We start from the raw sequence: 20,948 nt of genomic DNA on the forward strand, positions 1-20,948 counted from the left end.
GATCTCTGTATTAAAGCCTCTAATTTTACACAGCAGACTAAACAGCGCCCCCTGCTCTCAGTTCCCAAACTGCAGACAGAGTCATCACCCCTCACTACTGCTTAAAGACACAGTAACCATAACAATAACAGCAGAATTATCACTTTAATGATCATCAGGATTGGTGGAGATGTTCATAAAGTAATCATTATTAATATTTAATTATGTATTAAATTATGAGTTTATATCTTCTGAATCCAGAGCGCTGATGGTAAGAAGGAGATGAGTTTCTGCTGCTGGGGTTTATTTCAGAGCTAAAGAGGAAATGACATCATTTACTGACTGTCAGCTGATCTGTGAGGAGGCCCATCTTCTAAAGTGAGAATATGCAAATGTGTGAAGCTCTGGAGGCTGATAGTGATCTTTGTTCAGATGTTGTTTAATCGAGTAAACAGTTGTAACCAAGCAACAGGACACAAGTACGGGCCCTCGTGCACCAGGACACAAGTACAGGCCCTCGTGCACCAGGACACAAGAACAGGCCCTCGTGCAGCAGGACACAAGAACAGGCCCTCGTGCAGCAGGACACAAGTACAGGCCCTCGTGCAGCAGGACACAAGTACAGGCCCTCGTGCACCAGGACACATGTACAGGCCCTTGTGCAGCAGGACACAAGTACAGGCCCTCGTGCAGCAGGACACAAGTACAGGCCCTCGTGCAGCAGGACACAAGTACAGGCCCTCGTGCACCAGGACACAAGTACAGGCCCTCGTGCACCAGGACACAAGTACAGGCCCACGTGCACCAGGACACAAGTACAGGCCCTCGTGCAGCAGGACACAAGTACAGGCCCTCGTGCAGCAGGACACAAGTACAGGCCCACCTGCAGCAGGACACAAGTACAGGCCCCCGTGCAGCAGGACACAAGTACAGGCCCTCGTGCAGCAGGACACAAGTACAGGCCCTCGTGCACCAGGACACAAGTACAGGCCCTCGTGCACCAGGACACAAGTACAGGCCCACGTGCACCAGGACACAAGTACAGGCCCTCGTGCAGCAGGACACAAATACCGGCCCCTTGTGCACCTGGACACAAGTACAGGCCCTCGTGCAGCAGGACACAAGTACAGGCCCTCGTGCAGCAGGACACAAGTACAGGCCCTCGTGCAGCAGGACACAAGTACAGGCCCTTGTGCAGCAGGACACAAGTACAGGCCCACATGCACCAGGACACAAGTACAGGCCCTCGTGCAGCAGGACACAAATACCGGCCCCTTGTGCACCTGGACACAAGTACAGGCCCTCGTGCAGCAGGACACAAGTACAGGCCCTCGTGCACCAGGACACATGTACAGGCCCTTGTGCACCAGGACACATGTACAGGCCCTTGTGCACCAGGACACATGTACAGGCCCTTGTGCAGCAGGACACAAGTACAGGCCCTCGTGCAGCAGGACTGTCTGTAGCAGTAGATTCAGGTTAAAGTAGTTTGTGTGGTTTGTGATCAGTATCAGTAGTGGTAGAGGGTTATGATTGGTGATTGGGGCTGAAATCTCTAGAATATTTACTTTACCTTTTCTACTCTGTGTTTAAATGTGTTTTTATAGTAGTTTTATTATATTTATTATATAGTTTTAAAAGACAAACACTGAACATGTTACCCTTTAATTCCAGTAATTAGTAGTAAGTAAAAAGCTACTGAACTGAACTGAGTTAAATTAGTTTGCAGAGCACTACCAGCTTATTACTGTGTGCATTAAGTTTGACAGTTCTGTCAACAGGAAGTTGGTACAGAATTATTTATATATACGAATGCAGGACCAGAATAAACCACAAGCTTTATCAGCTTTAACCTCTGATCTGTTTCTTCATTCTTCACTCGCTGTTCTCACACTGCAGACGACGCTCAGTAAAGAGAGGTAAGACAGGTTTAATTTTAATATATAAATGCTTGATGAATATGTTTTTACTGTCTTAAATGTTCTATAATCTTTATATATTTATATCAATATTTAAAAGTTTACTGAACTGCAGTAGTTTATTCTGCAATATTTTTAACAAACTGTAGAAAATCAATTGTAAAAGTAACTTTTGAACTGAATATTTGATCTGAATTTCTACTTCAATACTGGATGAGAGGGATCTGTATTGATGGTAATGCTAAAATGATTTCTATAAGTTGATGTACTCTACATATAAATGTATGTATACAGTGTATTTTTAAGTAAAACATGTTAATTATGTATTAAAATGTGAGTAAAATTGTATATTAAAGTATTTGTTTATGGTTATTCTGAATCAGTCTGTTTGTTTGATGTTGTGTAGGCTGGTGATGTCACTCAGGATGGCTCCTCCTCCTCTTCTTCTGGTGTTTCTGCTGATGGTTGTTGGTGAGTCAGGAGATCCTACTGTAACTCCATCACTGCTGAACTGATCATTAAACTGTTCTAGACTAGAATTAGACTCTCTGATGAACACTCAGAGCTTTTCTCTCTTTGTAGTTTCTCTCAGAATCAGAATCAATTTATGAATTATTAGTGAAATGCAGTTAATTCTTCAGGTAAAGTGTTTTGTTACGTCTCAGTCTTATAAAGGGGAGGAGGTTTAACACTTTCTGATGCTAAAAGCTGAACATCCCCTCAATTATGTAATATTATCCTTATTTTCATAGAGCTGTAATCTACAGAATCTCCAGCCTCTGTAATCAGATCTTTACTGCATCATTTATTTCAGGAGCTTCTGGACCAGTCTGGAATGTGACGTACAAACAGCAGGAAATATGTGCTATAAAAGGATCTACAGTGTTTATTAAAGGCACTTTTACACTTCCAGCAGATTTAGGCAAACTTAAACTAAAAAAAACATTTTGTATGAAATTCAGCGTTCCCGGGGTGGAGCCGACTGATCTGAGTGTAGATCCAGATTACTCAGGCAGGGTTCAGTGTTTAACTGATAAGAAAACGTACTACTCTCTCAAACTGAGTAACGTAACGAAGAAGGATGAACACAAGTACAACTTCAGAATCAAAGCAGATGATGATAAAAAGAAATGGATGGGAAAACCTTATGTCATTCTCAATGTTACTGGTGAGTTTATTTTTTAATTGTTTTTCCAAAATTCAACAATTTCAGTAAACAAAACAAAAAAATAATTTAATGAGAATGTTCTCCTTGTCTCAGAGCTCCATGTAGAATCTCCTGGAGAAGTAACAGAAGGAGTATCAGCAGTTCTGACGTGTAAAACCACCTGCAGTCTGACTGATCCAACATTCATCTGGTACAAAGATGGACGTCCTTTAACCACAGAGATGATCCAGAAGAATCAGCAGCTCCACCTGCAGACAGTCAGCAGTGAGGATGCAGGCAGTTATAGCTGTGCTGTAAGAGGATCTGAACATCTCCCCTCTACTGCTCAAACTCTCAGAGTCAGACGTGAGTAAAGTTCTCATTCTTCTCTAAACTCTGGGAATGGTTGAACCACACAGTGATATTAGAGATTAGCAAGAAACGCTAAAGTCAGATCTGTCTCTAGATCCTCCAAAGAGCGTCTCAGTGTCCATCAGTCCCTCTGGTGGAATAGTGGAGGGAAGTTCAGTGACTCTGACCTGCAGCAGTGATGGAGACCCACCTGTGGAGAACTACACCTGGTTTAAAGAAGGTGGAGACTCACCTGTAGGATCTGGACAGAGTTTCAGCATCATCAACATCACTGTTAATCACACTGGACTGTACTACTGTGAAGCTCAGAATGCAGTTGGAGTTCAGAATGGATATCTGATGATTGGTGTTCAGAGTAGGTGGTGAATAATAATGTAAATAGTTCCAGTATTTAAATAAAGACTCAGTAAAGTGATGGAAATGATCTTCTTCCCTCAGAAAATCAGATCAGATCTGCAGTTTGGATCACAGTGGGAGGAGGAGGAGGATTTCTTCTTCTTCTTCTTCTCTTTCTGATGGTCTTGTTCTTTATCTACAGGTCAGTACAGTTTAGCTCTAAGTCTCCTCATTCAGAAAGTTCTGTTATGTAAAGGTTTGGTTTTGTGTTCCTTCATCACAGGATGAAGAAAAGAGCTGCTGGATCTGAAGTTACTGGATCAAATCAGGTAAATTTATCTTATTAATCACTGATAAGCACATGTTATTATGAGGTTCACCAGGAGGTGGCAGTAATTTCCTTTAGATTAAATCAACACATCTAATCTAACTCAATTAAACATGAGTAATTAATCTCCTTCATGATCTGGATCAGATGTGATGGAACAGGTTATGCTGGAGAAGCTGCAGTTCAGTGGATCCAGAACCAGAATTAAAACACTGCTTTAGAAAATCACTGTAATGCTGTAATTCCACACTGTGTCCTGTAGGGGGCAGTAGGTGTAGCTGTAAGGTTTATGGGATATAAGTGAGAAAAGGTGAGGGTGCTGTCCAAGGTGCTGATCTAAGAGCTGAACCTGAATCAGAACTTCTGATTACAGAACATGATCTTTTTAATAAATATTAGAAATTGATCTATTTTTTGAATATTTGAGAAATATTCTGTATGGATATTGAGTTTAGACTTCGAGAAGCTTCTAGAACTATGAGATCTATCAGGAAGTTTCTAGAACTGTCCAGAATTGTGTAGAACTTTCTAGAACTTTATGGGTATGAATAACCAATCATTTCATACGATGTTCTGATGAGGAAGTGAACTTGTGTATAGAGCTATAGTTCATTTAGATCATTAATTTAGGCATCATTCATTCCAGCAGATGCATTTTGCTCGTTCTGTGGACAATTTATGAAGACAAAAATAAAAAAGTTCTCAGTTCTGACTGTTTTTAGGCTATTTTTGTTGATGGGAAGTGATTGGGGGATTTAAAAATGCTGTAAATCCTGATGGGTTTTTAAGGCTTTTACACAGATTTTTTTCATGTTTTCTTTGTTATTTTTTAACTGACTGGATACAAGTGCACACTACTAAAGAAAGAACTGGGAATTTTTTGAAAAAGTGATATAATAAATATAATAAACACATTTTTGTGCATGTAAAATGTTCATTGTTTCTATGAGATAAGTCAAAATTTGGTGTGTAATCTTAATAAATGCAAAACTAGCATAGGCCAATGTTATAAAATCAAAGTTAATGAGGAAACTTGGTGTTTATATACATGAGAGCAGTTGAAATATAAGAGTTAGAACTAAAAACAGATCAAATCCAGTGTTCTATAGTGAATCAGAGTGTTTGAAAGTGTTGAAAGTGATCCTGATTGATGAGTTTAGACTCTTGATCTCCATCATTCTGATCTCCACATCTCCTCTAACCGTCCCCCCAGCAGAACCCTGACCCTAATGCTAAAGACCCCACCTACACAGCTCTCCAGCGCAGAACCAGGTCCTCTGATGATGAGTACCAGACTCTCGCAGTGAGTGTCTCTTCATAAACCCTTCCTCTAGATCTTTAAAGAGTTCCTAGCTCTCTAAACCCAGTGGAGATCTTTCATTCTTCTCTTTCATCTTCTGCTTTATTCTATCTCTCCCTCCCACAGGCTGCTCAGGCCAGGTCTACTGACGACACCTATGAAGCTCTGGACCCTCAGTCCAGGTCTCCAGAGTACGAGACTCTAGCAGTGAGTTCCACAGTTTAAAGATCATCACACTTTAACACAGAACATAAGTACCTTCTTCCAGGTAACAGACTGAGTTCTAACCTGGATTTATTTCCTCAGACTGAAGATTAGACTGTTGGAGTGAAGGTGGGAGACTGTAGACCAGTTCTGATACACTTTACTGACTTTATTCCTTTTTCAGACGCTGAGAATCCAACACTGAGAAGAAGATCAGCCTGGAGAATGATCTCACCTGCTGAAGAGAGGCACATTTATTCTATTATACATTACTGTTTATTCTAACTCTCTTTTCTTCTGCTCTTCTTTCTCTTCTTTTGTTTTTGGATCGTAAGGAAATAGAGGCACTGTGTCTCTTTCAATTAAACATATCTACTAGTGGATTAAGACTATTTCTGAAAAAATAACAGCTTTGTTTAGGGCGTGGGAAAAGTACACCTTGCACAGCTTGAAAACCACAAAAGGCATGTACTACTGTACTTATATTTTCTTGGTCTTTGCATTTAAAAACTGTATTTGTTTCATCTTTTTAAATAAAGTTGGCGAATGCAAGTTTGGACTTTTGAGCTGATTTTATAAACGAATCAATTAGCAAAAGCACTGTGTCTACATCAACCTGTGAATTAGTATTCATGGCCCCGCCCACATCGGCTCAGGACCGCCTACAGACAGAGCTGAAGCCGGGCAGCAACGTATGCAGTATGCAGTTCATTCCTGTGTTATTTGTGCGAATAACACATCAGTGTTTATATACTTTAACCAGTAATTCAGAGCTAAGAAACAAATGGTTACAATTAGTCTATGGAGAAAAAAACACCACCAGCCAAATACAGTTGAGATAGGTAGGTGTTTACAACAGTTCTGTTTACACTAGTTAAAAAGTCAACCCCACATTGACCCCACAAAAGCCCACATTCTATAATAATCTTTACTAAAATGTTCTGAGTTTGTCATACTTGAGTTATTCTTATGAGTAAATTATGTCACTGTTGTATTTGTGACTCCTGATTATATTCAGATGAAATCACTGTATAAATGTTTAATCCTTTTAAATATTGTGTAATTCAAATTGTATTATATATTGTTGACAGTATACATAGTTTTTTGTATGTTTCTACATTGTTACAAAGTTGTTACTAGTTGATCTACAGCTTGTTGCACTGAATACAATTTGTAATGGGCTCCACTACAAAAGCATTATATGTTATTGTAGAGTTTTTCAGCAGTGAGGAGAATCAGTACCTTGGGCAGCTCCTAAACTCTACCCACCTGATAAACCACATAAACCATGCCCTCTAGAGGCTGAGATGTGTAATGCCACTGAATAAGAACCAACACAGGCAGGGTTATCATGCTTATCACTTTTATTAAGATTCAAAATTATTGTTTTATTACAATATTTTACGTAAAAAGCCTTAAAAGAATAAAGATGCTAAATACTCAATGAAAATAAAACTTCAAAGAAGATTAATAAAATATGCAAACATTTAAACAAAACCTTTGAAATTCTGGAAAACAGCAAAACAAGCTACGATAAATCATCTACTTGGGCAGATAAAAAAGTTAGCATTGTAATAACAAACAACAACAAAACATACTCCAACATCCAACATGTAATCATCAGGTTTTCACCTAAATCATTTACATACTCATTCTCTTTCACTCTTTCTTTCTTTCTTTCTTTCTTTCACTTTCTTTGTTTCTTCCTCTCATAATTAAGCTCTAACTTTCCCATAGATGACTGAATCCTCTTCCACATTCTGTGACCTATAAAACAATGGAAATGTGATTTTTCTTAAAAATAGTCATGATTTTCATTTCTCACAAAAGCTATTCTTGTCTACAATGATTAGTAACTTTTGTCCAAGATGTTTTAGTTAAAGAAATTAAACTTTTTTAAGATTCAGTTCCTTTGAACACTTCTTAAATATGATACTCACCCAGTAGCAGCAGCATCAGCGTGACGGTGGTGGAATGTAACACTGGCGTACTGAAGCTCCTCCTGCTGGTCAGATCTGATCACAACATCAGGTTTTCTACCAGTCCTGACTGTAGCGTACTGAACATCATCATCATGATCAGGAGCTCCAGAGGAAGCATCACCTGCAGTCTCTACAGGTCTGGATCTGCTGTGAGTAACGGTGGCGTACTGGACATCATCCTGAAGAAGATCATTCATTATAAAGATACTAAACATCTTATTTACTGAAGACTGAATAGAAACATCACTGAAATATGATGGATTGTGTTCTGCTGGATATTTTACCTGATCTGATCCATCCTGATCAGATCCAGCATCTCTCTTCTTCATCCTGAAACAACAGAACACTTACAGTGTTTAACACAATGCTATAAACCAAATGAAGTTCTACCATGTTCTACTAAATTCTACTGACCTGGAGATGAAGATTAAGATCAAAATAAAGAGAAGAAGAAGAAGAAGAAATCCTCCTCCTCCTCCCACTGTGATCCAAACTGCAGATCTGATCTGATCTGCTGAGGGAAGAAGATCATTTCCATCACTTTACTGAGTCTTTATTTAAACACTGGAACTATTTACATTATTATTCTCCACCTACTTTGAACATCAATCATCACAGATCCATTCTGAACTCCAACTGCATTCTGAGCTTCACAGTAGTACAGTCCAGTGTGATTAACAGTGATGTTGATGATCATGAATATTCATACATGCAAACATATAGCCTCTGATTGGCTAACAGCACTGCAGCAGAGAACACCTACCTGCCTTCCCCCACACAGTCAATTTTACAGCTCTAAACCTGAAAAAAGGACAAAATGTTTTTAGAAATACAGGTTTGGTTATTAAGATAAAGCACTGAATGCTGGATTAAGTAAACCCTAAAGTTAAATCACACCAAGCCCAAAATAAACGTGATCAATGCATTAATAACGTTTTATTCAGCTAAACTAACGCTACTAAACTCTTACCTCAGACGTGGTGATTTGGTGTTCGGGCAGTTTCACCCCATTGAAGCCCCAGAGTCGCTTTATATCATAAAATCCGATGTGAATGGTGGCGATTTGACCGGTGTTCTGTCGAGTTGTGCTGCCTTGTCAAACCGTGCTTGCCTAGTGTATATTTAAGGTCTCGGAAAAATGCAGAATCAACCGGAGATCCGATTTAAAACTACAGTTACTCACTCACTATAGCTAACGCTAACTAACTCTGTAAACAAAAGCTGAAAGCTCCGCCTGTGGGCAGTCTTGAGCCGAGGTGGGCAGGGCCATGAACTCACTGGTTGATGTCGACACCAAATGTCTCCCTGATCAACTCATATTTCTGAGGATTTCCTTTTTTTCGCTACGGCAGACAATGGAGGTTGAGGAAGAGTTTTATGTGCAGCATCATAAACAACTCAGAGAGACCTGCTGTATTCACAAAGAACAAGACATTACCCATGATCTCTTTAGCTCTTTAGAATAACTCTTAAATAAAATAACATAAAATAACACAATCAGAGGCATGTTTAACATGTGTATATTATTTTTATTACAGCTGTAAGATTTAACAAATCATTTTAATGTTAGTTCACTTAATTTAGAGCATTAGAGCATGTCCATCCTATCCTATATAACTGTGTTATATACAATGTGTTATTCAGCCAGAATCTCTAAATTGGGTAATATGTACAGAATTCCACATTTCATATCAAGAACATGTTGCACATTATTTTTAGCATAAGCAAAATTCAAGCTCTCAGCTCTGCTTATACATTACGTCAATTCCTCTTACAATAAAAGCTTTAAAAAAATGAGCACAATCTGCAGGTAAAATTATCTCAGAGATTTGGGTTAAAATGCAGACTTTTTAAATAAAAAACAAGAAGGAAAATCTAAAGCTTGCATAAAAAAAGTTTAATATACTGAGATCAGAAGCAATCATTCCATTCTGCTCCTCCTCTAGTTTACCATGTGATAATGATAGTGGTGATGATTGATGATGGTGATGCTAGTGATGATGGTGGTGATGGTAATGATGATGGTGATGATGAAGGTGGTGATGATGGTGATGATGATGGTGATGGTGGTGATGATGATGATGATGCTGGTGATGATGGTGATGACGGTGATAATGGTGATGATGGTGATGATAATAATGATGGTGATGATGGTGATGATAATAATGATGGTGATGATGGTGATCTCAGGGTTGATTGCTTTCATTCTGTGGGAAAAAACCCCACAAGATTGTGTTTTTTAGGTATACATTTTTAGATGTTTATATTAAACAAAATCAACTTCATTTCAAAAATTGGCTGATTGGTTGATGGCGATTAGACGCAGATGATTGGACGTTAGCAGGGGGGCTGTATTATTGATTATTGACTGATTTGCATATTGAGAGTGTCTGCGTACCAAAGTACAGGAACCTTAGAGGCACTGCAGAGGCGGAAATGACCGAAATAAAAGCGTTTTTTTTAAAGGTTAGGAAATGTTCATAAAAGTTTTAAGCAGGACTGGTATATTTTATTACTTCAAAGAAACAAATTTCAGCTTTTAATGAAAAAAATATGATTTAGGGTTTACTGGCTCTATAATTGTCATGGGACAATGTTCTCATGACCAACACATTTTCACCCATCGTGGAAAAACTTTTTAAACAGGCTCTTTCACAGCAAACCCATTAAATATTTAAAAAGGCTACATTGATTGCTGTTGGTTCAGATATGCTTGGGCTATGGAATTTTATTTTTTTGTTGCGTTTGGTTGGTCATGCGTTCCAAAAAGTCATCAAAAAGCACCGCTGAAAGATTTTCTGATATGTGTACTGGATTTCTAGTCTTTAAAAGCCAAATTAATCTAATGAACTTGGTTGTTTTTAATCAAAATAATATAAAATCCATGCAAATATCTACATTTTGTTCATATTTACATAGTAAATGAACACATATTTTACTTAATTAATTAATTAATTCATTAAGTTTTTAATCTTCAAGCCAACTACCAAAACATCACTCTTTAAAAGATATTCCACATCTTAGTAACTTTAAAGAATTGAATAAAACTATTTACAACAAGTTTGTAAGTTTGCTTACTTTTCCATTTTTAAACAGTGCCATCCACATTCTCGTAATCAGCAATACTGGAAGAGTCATCATCATCATCATCATCATCATCATCATCATCATCATCAGGAGGATGGGCTTTATCTCCAACATCCTGCAAAACCGAGAAAAGAGAACATCAGCAGATGCTTTAAAACTGAACTATAAAAACCCAGTAAAGAAAACTCACCTCTACATTCCCATAAACAGGAGTACTGGAGGAGTCTTTATCAGGAGGACAAGAGATATCTCCAACATTCTGCAGAACCGAGAAAGTAAGATCACTGATCAGAATTAGAGTCTCAGTGAGAAGAGCTCTGGGTTCTCAGAGGATCAGGGAGCAAAGCAAAGACCTGGAAACCAAATCCCTTGAGGAACATTAATGGACTGATCTACTGATATAAGAACTATGTGAGAACTCACCTGGTAGATGTCCTCATCCGTATTCACATCCTGCTTCTTCCGTCTCCTTGTAGAAAATAAATATAAATATTAAAACAGGAGACGAATATATCAGATAGGAAAACAACCCAATCTTTTCATTATTATTCATTTTCTCACCTCATCCAGAAAAGTCCAGTAAGAAAAGCTGCAAGCCCACAAACTCCAACCACTCCACCAACTGCATACAGCACCACCCAGAGACCTGCTGAGATATTACACATAAATACACTGCTCAAAAACAAGATAATAAAGGGAACACTTAAACAACACAATATAACTCCAAGTATATCAAACTTCTGTGAAATCAAACTGTCCATTCTTAAAAAGAAGCATCGCTTGATGTGAATCATGCCTCCCACACAAAAGATCAAGCTCTCAGAAGACCTACAATTAAGAACTGTTGACTTGCATGAAGCTAGAAAGGGTAACAAAAGTGTTTCTAAAAGCTTTGATGTTCATGTGTCCATGGTAAGACAGACGCTCTACAAATGGAGAAAGTTCAGCACTGTTGCTGCTACTCTCTCTAGGCGGTAAAGTCCTGTAAAGATGACTGCAAGAGCACAGCGCCAAATGATCAATGAGGTGAGTTCTTGTGTGACTATTGAGCATGTTTGGGATGCTCCAGATTGGTGTCACACCAGATACTGACAGGTTTTCTGAACCTCCATGAATTTCACAATACTGTAAAACTGCAATTTTAGAGTAGCTTTTGTTGTGGCCATCCCAAGGTATACCTGTATATAATCACTGTGTCTAATCAGCATATTAATATACCGCACCTGTGACTGTTCATAGAAAAAGTCTTAAATCTTTGAGTTGGGAGCAAAACCCAAAGTGTTGCTTTCATATTTTTGTTCAATCTATATAATCAAGTGTCTCACCCTTGATATTGACCAGTACAGCAACTGATCTCTGAGCTCCATGTTGGTTTTGAGCCTGGCAGTAGTAGGATCCACTCTGTAGAGGAACATAACTGTGTCCAGATCCTACAGGTGAGTCTCCACCTTCTTTAAACCAGGTGTAGTTCTCCACAGGTGGGTCTCCATCACTGCTGCAGGTCAGAGTAACTGAACTTCCCTCCACTATTCCACCAGAGGGACTGATGGACACTGAGACGTTCTTTGGAGGATCTAGAGACAGATCTGACTTTAGCGTTTCTTGCTAATCTCTAATATCACTGTGTGGTTCAACCATTCCCAGAGTTTAGAGAAGAATGAGAACTTTACTCACGTCTGACTCTGAGAGTTTGAGCAGTAGAGGGGAGATGTTCAGATCCTCTTACAGCACAGCTATAACTGCCTGCATCCTCACTGCTGACTGTCTGCAGGTGGAGCTGCTGATTCTTCTGGATCATCTCTGTGGTTAAAGGACGTCCATCTTTGTACCAGATGAATGTTGGATCAGTCAGACTGCAGGTGGTTTTACACGTCAGATTTACTGATTCTCCTTCTGTTACTTCTCCAGGAGATTCTACATGGAGCTCTGAGACAACGAAAAACTCAAAAAATCAGAAAAGGAATCAGTTGTATATCTGAAAGCCTCTGAAGTAGGAGTTTTTTTTACTGATTATAAAAAAAATAGGACAATTTCATAATAATATTTCAGTATTTTCCAAACCTGGACCTGGAGAATCCCCTTGTCCTTCATAGATTGATGTTTTTTATTTTTTATTATTAACAAACTGATTAATCTGAGTTAAAAGTGATGAGTAAGAGCAGGAGCCTACCTGTAACGTTGAGTTTAACTCCAGGTTTTCCCATCCACTTCTGGATTTCTACATTAGTTACGATTCTGAAGATGTACTCATGTTTATCCTTCTTCTTTACGCTACTCAGTTTGAGGGCGAAGTGATTCTGTTTATCAACTAAATACTCAACCCTGCCTGAGTAACCTGCGACTTTACTCAGATCAGTCAACCCAAGAGAATAACTGAACCAAAACCTCTGTGTAACTGTAAGATTCTCTGGGATCGTGTAAGATCCGTTCATAAACACTGTAGATCCATTTAAAGCACATATTTCCTGCTGGATGTAATTGATACTCCACTCTGCTCCAGAAGCTCCTGAAACATAAGATGCAGTAAAGATCTGATTACTGAGGCTGGAGATTATCAGACAGTTACAGAAAATTACAGCTTAACTTCTCTCCTCTCTATCTCCACTTAATAAGAATGTCTGTCTACAAAATATTAACAACATATTACTATTGTAATGACCTACCCCAGGGCTTCCTAATTCTGGAGCCATGATTACTACAGTCATGATTACTTACACTTACTAGTACACTCCCTATAGTACACTTCATTTAGTATACTTAGACTTACTAGTACACTCCCTATAGTACACTCCATGTAGTATACTTACACTTACTAGTACACTCCCTATAGTACACTCCATTTAGTATACTTACACTTACTAGTACACTCCCTATAGTACACTCCATGTAGTATACTTACACTTACTAGTACACTCCCTATAGTACACTTCATTTAGTATACTTACACTTACTAGTACACTCCCTATAGTACACTCCATTTAGTATACTTACACTTACTAGTACACTCCCTATAGTACACTCCATTTAGTATACTTACACTTACTAGTACACTCCCTATAGTACACTCCATTTAGTATACTTACACTTACTAGTACACTCCCTATAGTACACTCCATTTAGTATACTTACACTTACTAGTACACTCCCTATAGTACACTCCATTTAGTATACTTACACTTACTAGTACACTCCCTATAGTACACTCCATTTAGTATACTTACACTTACTAGTACACTCCCTATATTACACTCCATTTAGTATACTTACACTTACTAGTACACTCCCTATAGTACACTCCATGTAGTAAATTTTCTAGTACACACCATGTAGTACACTTACACTCACTAGTACACTCCTTATAGTACACTCACTAGTACACTCCATGTAGTACACTTACTAGTACACCCTCTGTAGTGTACCACCTTGTGCACTCTAATTATGAGATATACAGTTTCTGTGCTGTTCCATATGGGTTGCATGGGTGTTTTACGTAGTTGCTATGGTATCCCACGTGGTTGTGATGTCTCACATGGTTGCCAGTTAGTTGTTATAACTTTATATTAATATTGTGATATTACAGCCGGTTTCTCTGCTTATATGGTGTAGTTGATGTGGTGGATGAAACTCAGTGGAACAATTCTATAATTCTAGTCCAGAACCACTCAAAGATCAGTTCAGCAGTGAATCACTACAGTCATGATGAAAGAGAACAGTGAGGGAGATAAAGTCAGATGTTTCAGTGATGGAGTTACAGTAGGATCTTCTGACTCACCAACAACCATCAGCAGAAACACCAGAAGAAGAGGAGGAGGAGCCATCTTGAGTGACATCACGAGCCTGCACAACATCAAACAAACAGATTGTTTCAGAATACCTTTAATACTAAACTAAAATCCCACTAAAATCATCCAGAATCCATAAATACATTATTATAGATTTTTATTCATATTTTAATACACAATCATTGTTTCTGTATTTAGTTACACATGCTGGGGAAAAAAATAATACAGAAACATCACTGTATAGATATTGTGATGTGCGGAGGCAGGGGAGTCGTGGGGTGCAGCCCCGGTTTGTCCCAGCTGGCCTGCATTGGACTGATTGAACAGCCAGCTGGGACCGGTATAAAGACCCCGCCTTCACTCCAGTGAAACACTAATGGTGAGAAGAAACTGAGGCGACACAAACCTAAAATACTACAAAGTTGAGCAACTAGAGCCACACTGGACTGTCGTTCTGTTTCTTTGAGTTTGTTTGAGTGTTTTGCCAAAATAAAGGTATGTTTTGAGTTCATGCACTCTATATCACTCATATGCACTTTATATCACAATATCTATATATACTGTACATAAAATTATAGTAATCGTTTTAGCATTAACAAGTCCTTCTCAACTAGACTAACTAAACAGGAAATAGAAATATTATAGGTAGTGATGGTATAGTTACTTTGAAAAAGTAATCCGATTACTGATTACTGATTACTCCTTTAAAAAGTAACTTAGTTACTTTATGGATTACTTGATTTTAAAAGTAACTAAGTTACTTTACAAGTTACTTTATTAGTTACTTTTAGCAGCTGCAGACACCACCTCCCGCCACCTTAACATAAACATTATAACCAGTTTTGCCAATACTCCCTTTATTGTAAAATGCATTTTTAACAGCAACAATTTATCTCTATTAAGTTTAACTATTTCCTAAAAAAATATTTTTTTTTTATAAAAATAAAAAAATTAACTTAACATAAATATATTTTTTATTTTTATATAACCGTGTATATGGTCTAGACCAGGGATCACATATTTGCAGACTGCGGTCCGGGTCCGGACCCAGACGTTGTCCAATACGGACCCATACCGGACCCAACTACTGAGAAGGATTTAATTCTGCCAGTGTTCATTTAAAGCACCGGAACTTTTCTTGTCTTTACGGTATACGTGCTCTGCGCCACAGTGAACTTCCAATCACGTGTGGTGTAAAATCTTTAAATGCTCTCCTCTGCCAATCAAATTTGTGGCAGACCGCTGCCCTGGCTAGTGAATTGGCCGCAAAAAAAACGCCTTTATAAAGAGATAGGGAGCCCGAGAACTGGCGAAAAACGAAAACGGGCGGAAACTAAAGACACGCCGAGCGCGAGAGAGAGAGAGAGAGACAGGGGAGAAAGTGAGACGCGTGTGATTGGGGAAGAGCGGAGGGGGAATGGGTAAGGGAGCGGTGTGTGTGTGTGTGTGTGTGTGTGTGTGTGTGTGTGTGTGTGTGGAGGAGATGAGGTGGAGAGAGAGAGAGAGAGTAACGCACAGTGACTTAAATAAGTAACTTTAATCTGATTACTGGATTGGAAATAGTAACGCGTTAGATTACTCATTACTGAAAAAAAGGGTCAGATTAGAGTAACGCGTTACTGACATCACTGTTTATAGCACATAAATTTCATTTTTGCAGTTTGTTGAGAACAGTGAATAGAGATAGTACTGCAGTTCAGTAAACTTTAAAATATTTACATAGTGTTTTCTGCAGTGGAAGAACAGCGAGTGAAGACATAAGAAAAAACAGAACTGAGGTTAAAGCTGCTAAAGTGCAGGTGGTTTAATCCAGTTCTACATTCATATATGCGCCACATTCACACATCTCCCACCCAAGATGGCGGCGCGTTAAAGCCAGGCGGACACTGTGCGATTTTAGCCCGATTTTAAGCCCGATCTGGTTGGATGCGACTGAATTTCATGATCGGGCCGAATTTTAGCTTGATCGTGCGTCGTTTGTCGTGCAGTGTGAGAGGGGAAGCGATGTCCGATTAATTGCCCATACGAGCTGCGAATGAGCAGTCGGACGCGACCAGGGATTTCTGACATGCCAGAAATTTTGGTCGCTTGTCTCACAGTGTGAGCTGTTTTGCGGGCCGATTTCTTAACGTCACGACCTGTTTTCCCAAAAATCTGCACAGTAACTATACATTATTATTAGTCATATTTATTTCTGTCAGTTATAAGGATTTATATTTATGTTCGGTACACAGACTTATAGCTTAATATAGCAGACACAGGCATTCTGCTGTTTAAGAATTTACAACAGATGCTTATTCTCAGTCAATAGCTGGAGTTTTTGAAAAGAAAAATTAAAAGAGAAAATATCTTTGACAAACATAAATTTATTTTATTTCACTTTGCTATTATATCTGAAAAATAAAGCACATTGTCAGCGTCTGGTGCTGCCCGTCAATTATATAAAACTTAAAACATGCACAGAAATATAAAGCTATATTTTATAATTCCTTTCTTTTCGCCAGGGCAAATGTATTAAAATTATAAATATGTTAATTTATTAATTAAAATCTCGTCCAGTGCTCCAGAATATTAGCCACGCAAAGCCAGCTTAGCGCAGCGCGCGGCATTGCCCGCATAATAACCTCTGTCTTCTAAAATAAACGTGTTAATAAATAGGTCGGAGAAGTGTAGTAAAATTAGTGCTATTAAACTTACTAAGGCTAATAAATGTACTGATAATTAATCAAGATAAATCAGACAAAATACCTCTATTACACAGTGTGCAATAGAGTCCAGTGAGGGAGTAGGGTTTTTAGTGCTTTCCATTTTCTGGGGTAAGTGGGGTAAGAGTGTGTGTAAGAATGTCAGTTTTTATTCCTATTTTTTATATATATTTTTAATCCCTTTTAAACTGTTAATGCTCAGCGGCACTGTAAATGAGGGTCCCTATCCAGTGTGAATAATCGATTGCTTGTTTAATATTCAGTGTTGCAAAACCAGTTTTTACATAAACAATAAACAGAATAAAAAATAAAATTATTTTATTTTATTTAAGCTGCTGGTGTTTCTTTCGCAGCCTGACGCGCAGTCATTTTTCTATGCGCTCTCCTTCTGTAAAACGGACAACCCGTAGAGCAAAGCAACCAGCATTGTGAATGACCCCACCCATCCCTCACACGAACTGTTCTCCCTCCTGCCTTCGGGAAGAAGGTACCGCAGCATCCGGTCCAGCACGACAAGATTCTGCAACAGCTTCTACCCCCAAGCCATCAGACTACTCAACTGCAGAGACTGAACTGATGGTTTTTCTGTACATGCACACACACTCTTACCCCACTTACCCCAGAAAATGGAAAGCACTAAAAACCCTACTCCCTCACTGGACTCTATTGCACACTGTGTAATAGAGGTAATTACTACCTCACTGGTCTTTTTTGCACACTGCATAATTTGCACACTGTCTTGTTATTTATTATTCTTTGTCTGTATTGTGTTGTATTGTCTGTCTGCACTTTTGTACTGTTGCACTATTGTTCTGTCTACACTGTGTTTATGTGCACCATGGTCCCTGGAGGAACGTTGTTTCGTTTCACTGTGTACTCTGTATATAGCTGAAATGAAAATAAAAACCACTTTGACTTTGACTTTTATATTCATTAAAAAAGGAGGTGGACAAAAAAGCAGGTAAGAGGGTTTATTAAATAAATAAACAAGCAAGGAAACAAGGAGCTAAAACAAGACAGAATAAATTAAACAGAACAAGGGAATAAACAAAGACTAAACGAGAAATAAACAAAGAGATAATGAAGGAAAAACACTAGGAGCCTGTCAGGAGAGGGTGGAAAGCAAAAAACAAGACACCAAAAAAGACTAGGACTCAGTGAACAAGAGAGGAGAGTGGACAGAGGATGGGACAGAAAACTGAAATGCAGACTGGACAGAGGAGAAAAACTGGGACCAAAACTTAGACACAACCGGGGAAACAGACTGGACTGGAGGCTGAAACAGAGACTGAACAGGGGACTGGACACTAGACACAAATGGAGAAACAGACTGAACAAGAGGACTGGGGACGTGAAAGGGGATGAGACAGGAGACTGGACAGGGAACTGGACATGGACTGGGCAAGAGACTGGACACGGGGCTGGACACTAGACACAAATGGAGATACAGACTGGACTGGGGATGTAAAAGGAAACAGGACAGGAGACTGCACAGGGAACTGGACAGGGGACGGGGCAGGACACTGGACATGGACTGGGCAAGAGACTGGACACGAGGCTGGATGTTGGACAAGGGAACAGAGATAAAAAACATTGACTGGGACAGACACAAACACAGTAACAGGGACTGGCATAGAGAAACCAGCAGGGACAGGAACTGGAACACAGACACAGGGACCATGACAGGGAGAGACAAGGGAACAAACACAGATGAGTGTCAGGGACTGGTTAAAGTCTGAGGGGAAGTCCATGGGGCCAGTCTGGGCACAGTTCTGGGGGCGTAGTCCGGGGGCCTAGGGACAGGCCTGGGTAGGCGGGGCCTAGGCCAAACACTGTTCTGAGAGAAGGAACAGGGGCAGGTGGGGAGGAGCAGCAAATGCAGGGAGACGTGGAGGCGGACGTAAAAGCAGGTAAGGGGGTCTATTAAATAAATAAACAAATAAACAAGCAAGGAAACAAGGAACTAAAACAACACAGACTAAATTAAACAGAACAAGGGAATAAACAAAGACTAAACAAGAAATAAACAAAGAGATAATCAAGGAAATAAACAAAGAACAATACACTGTGAGAAAGAGAATGCAAACACAGGAAGGACAGAACAACAGGGGTTAGTGCAAAGACAGAGGAACAAAGACTGAAACACTAGGACTATATAACACCAAGGAAGTAGAAACACCTGGAGGGAAGAAACACAGGAGTACGGGTCACGTAGGGAACACACACAGACACATAAGAACAGACAGGAAACGTGACAGAACCCCCCTTAATGCTAAACTCCTGGGGCGAAAAATAACAAACCCCCAGGAGCCGGTCAGGAAAGGGTGGAAAGCAAAAAACAAGACATCAAACAAGACTAGGACTGAGTGAACAAGAGAGGAGACTGGACAGAGGACGGGACAGAAAACTGAAATGCAGACTGGACAGGGGAGAAAAACTGGGACCAAAAATTAGACACAACCGGGGAAACAGACTGGACTGGATGCTGAAACAGAGACTGGACAGGGGACTGGACACTAGACACAAATGGAGAAACAGACTGGAAATGAGACTGGACTGGGGACGTGAAAGGGGATGAGACAGGAAACTGGACAGGGAACTGGACAGGAGATGGTGGCAGGACACTGGACACAGACTGGGCAAGAGACTGGACACGGGGCTGGACACTAGACACAAATGGTGATACAGACTAGACTGAGGATGTGAAAGGAGACGGGGCAGGACACTGGAGACGGACTGGGCAAGAGACTGGACATGGGGCTGGATGTTGGACAAGGGAACAGGGATGAAAACATTGACTGGGACAGACACAAATACAGTAACAGGGACTGGCGTAGAGAAACCAGCGGGGACAGGAACTGGAACACAGACACGGGGACCATGACAGGGAGAGACAAGGGAACAAACACAGATGAGTGCACAGTTCTGGGGGCGTAGTCCGGGGGTCTAGGGGCAGGCCTGGGTAGGCGGAGCCTAGGCCAAACACTGTTCTGAGAGAAGGAACAGGGGCAGGTGCGGGGGGAGCAGCATATGCAGGTTCCGGGGCATGAGAGCCGTGGAGTACAGAGCCGCTGCTGTGGGAACAGTGGAGTGTAGCGTGGGGCACGGCGCAGCCGCCACAGGAGTCTCGGAGCGTGGCCGGGCCACCAAGGAGGAAGTGTCAAAGCACGGTTCGGCCGCTGGATCCAGCCAAATGGAGAAGACGTCTTTTTAAAGAAGTTTTCTATTTATTTCGGCCTATGTTCACCACTGAAGCCATATTTACCATTTCTGTTCCAATGGCAATTGAGGCCACTCTAATTTTCTGTTGTGTCCTGATCCTAAATCAGGTCTAACAGAATATGGGCGTGTCCAGGATCTGAACCCAGGACCTCCCGCAAACATAGCAAACGTCTTAAACCTAAATCTACATACACATTAAAAGTATAGTGGTCTCCAAGCTAATTAATGCTAAGCAATTACTGTTCACTGTAGAGTTATTAATATGTTGTTCCACAAGGCTCAGTTTTAGGACCCTTGTTGTTTTTAACTATGGTTACTATGGTTACTAAAGTCTTGCTAAAAGACCAGGCCTTTATGTTCATGTTGTTCAGAGCTAAAGATTCAGATCATGGTCTCTTAAAAGCTCTTTTAATCACAATGTCAATCTAACTTCTTATTTACAAAGCATAGCAGCAAGTAAACTACAGCGCTAACGTGCTGAGCTTGTGGTTAAAACCCTCAGCTGCAAACATTCACAGTAAACACCACCCTAATACAGCAATATATTCCACTAACAGAACATACATGCAATGCTCTTTAAAATAC

General features: G+C 39.9%; 2 protein-coding genes across 2 annotated transcripts in view; one reads left to right on the forward strand and one right to left on the reverse strand.

Annotated features, from left to right (window-relative positions):
* LOC125780487 (B-cell receptor CD22-like) overlaps positions 1–20,948 on the forward strand; it is a 102,500-nt gene that overhangs the window by 39,541 nt on the left and 42,011 nt on the right. The window lies entirely within an intron of this gene.
* LOC111196663 (advanced glycosylation end product-specific receptor-like) lies at positions 10,656–14,747 on the reverse strand. The gene is made up of 10 exons (XM_049470027.1): positions 14,674–14,747; positions 14,437–14,491; positions 14,074–14,086; positions 12,825–13,160; positions 12,329–12,580; positions 11,980–12,228; positions 11,216–11,300; positions 11,078–11,123; positions 10,845–10,913; positions 10,656–10,769 (listed from the first exon to the last, which is right to left on the reverse strand). The coding sequence occupies exons 1-10, from the start codon at positions 14,745–14,747 to the stop codon at positions 10,656–10,658; spliced, it is 1,293 nt and encodes a 430-aa protein (XP_049325984.1).

The sequence above is a fragment of the Astyanax mexicanus genome, chromosome 21, assembly GCF_023375975.1.
Source record: "Astyanax mexicanus isolate ESR-SI-001 chromosome 21, AstMex3_surface, whole genome shotgun sequence".
In the NCBI taxonomy this organism is placed as follows: Eukaryota; Metazoa; Chordata; class Actinopteri; order Characiformes; family Acestrorhamphidae; genus Astyanax; species Astyanax mexicanus.

Bases quoted from the DNA above. Each gene is read 5' to 3' on its own strand.
- LOC111196663 (XM_049470027.1), bottom strand. From the start codon at position 14,747: ATGCAGGCCAGCTGGGACAAACCGGGGCTGCACCCCACGACTCCCCTG. The intron at 12,581-12,824 runs GTAGGCTCCTGC...TCGTTGTCTCAG, and splicing joins AGTTAAACTCAACGTTACAG to AGCTCCATGTAGAATCTCCT. The intron at 11,124-11,215 runs GTGAGAAAATGA...ATTTTCTACAAG, and splicing joins ACTGGACTTTTCTGGATGAG to GAGACGGAAGAAGCAGGATG.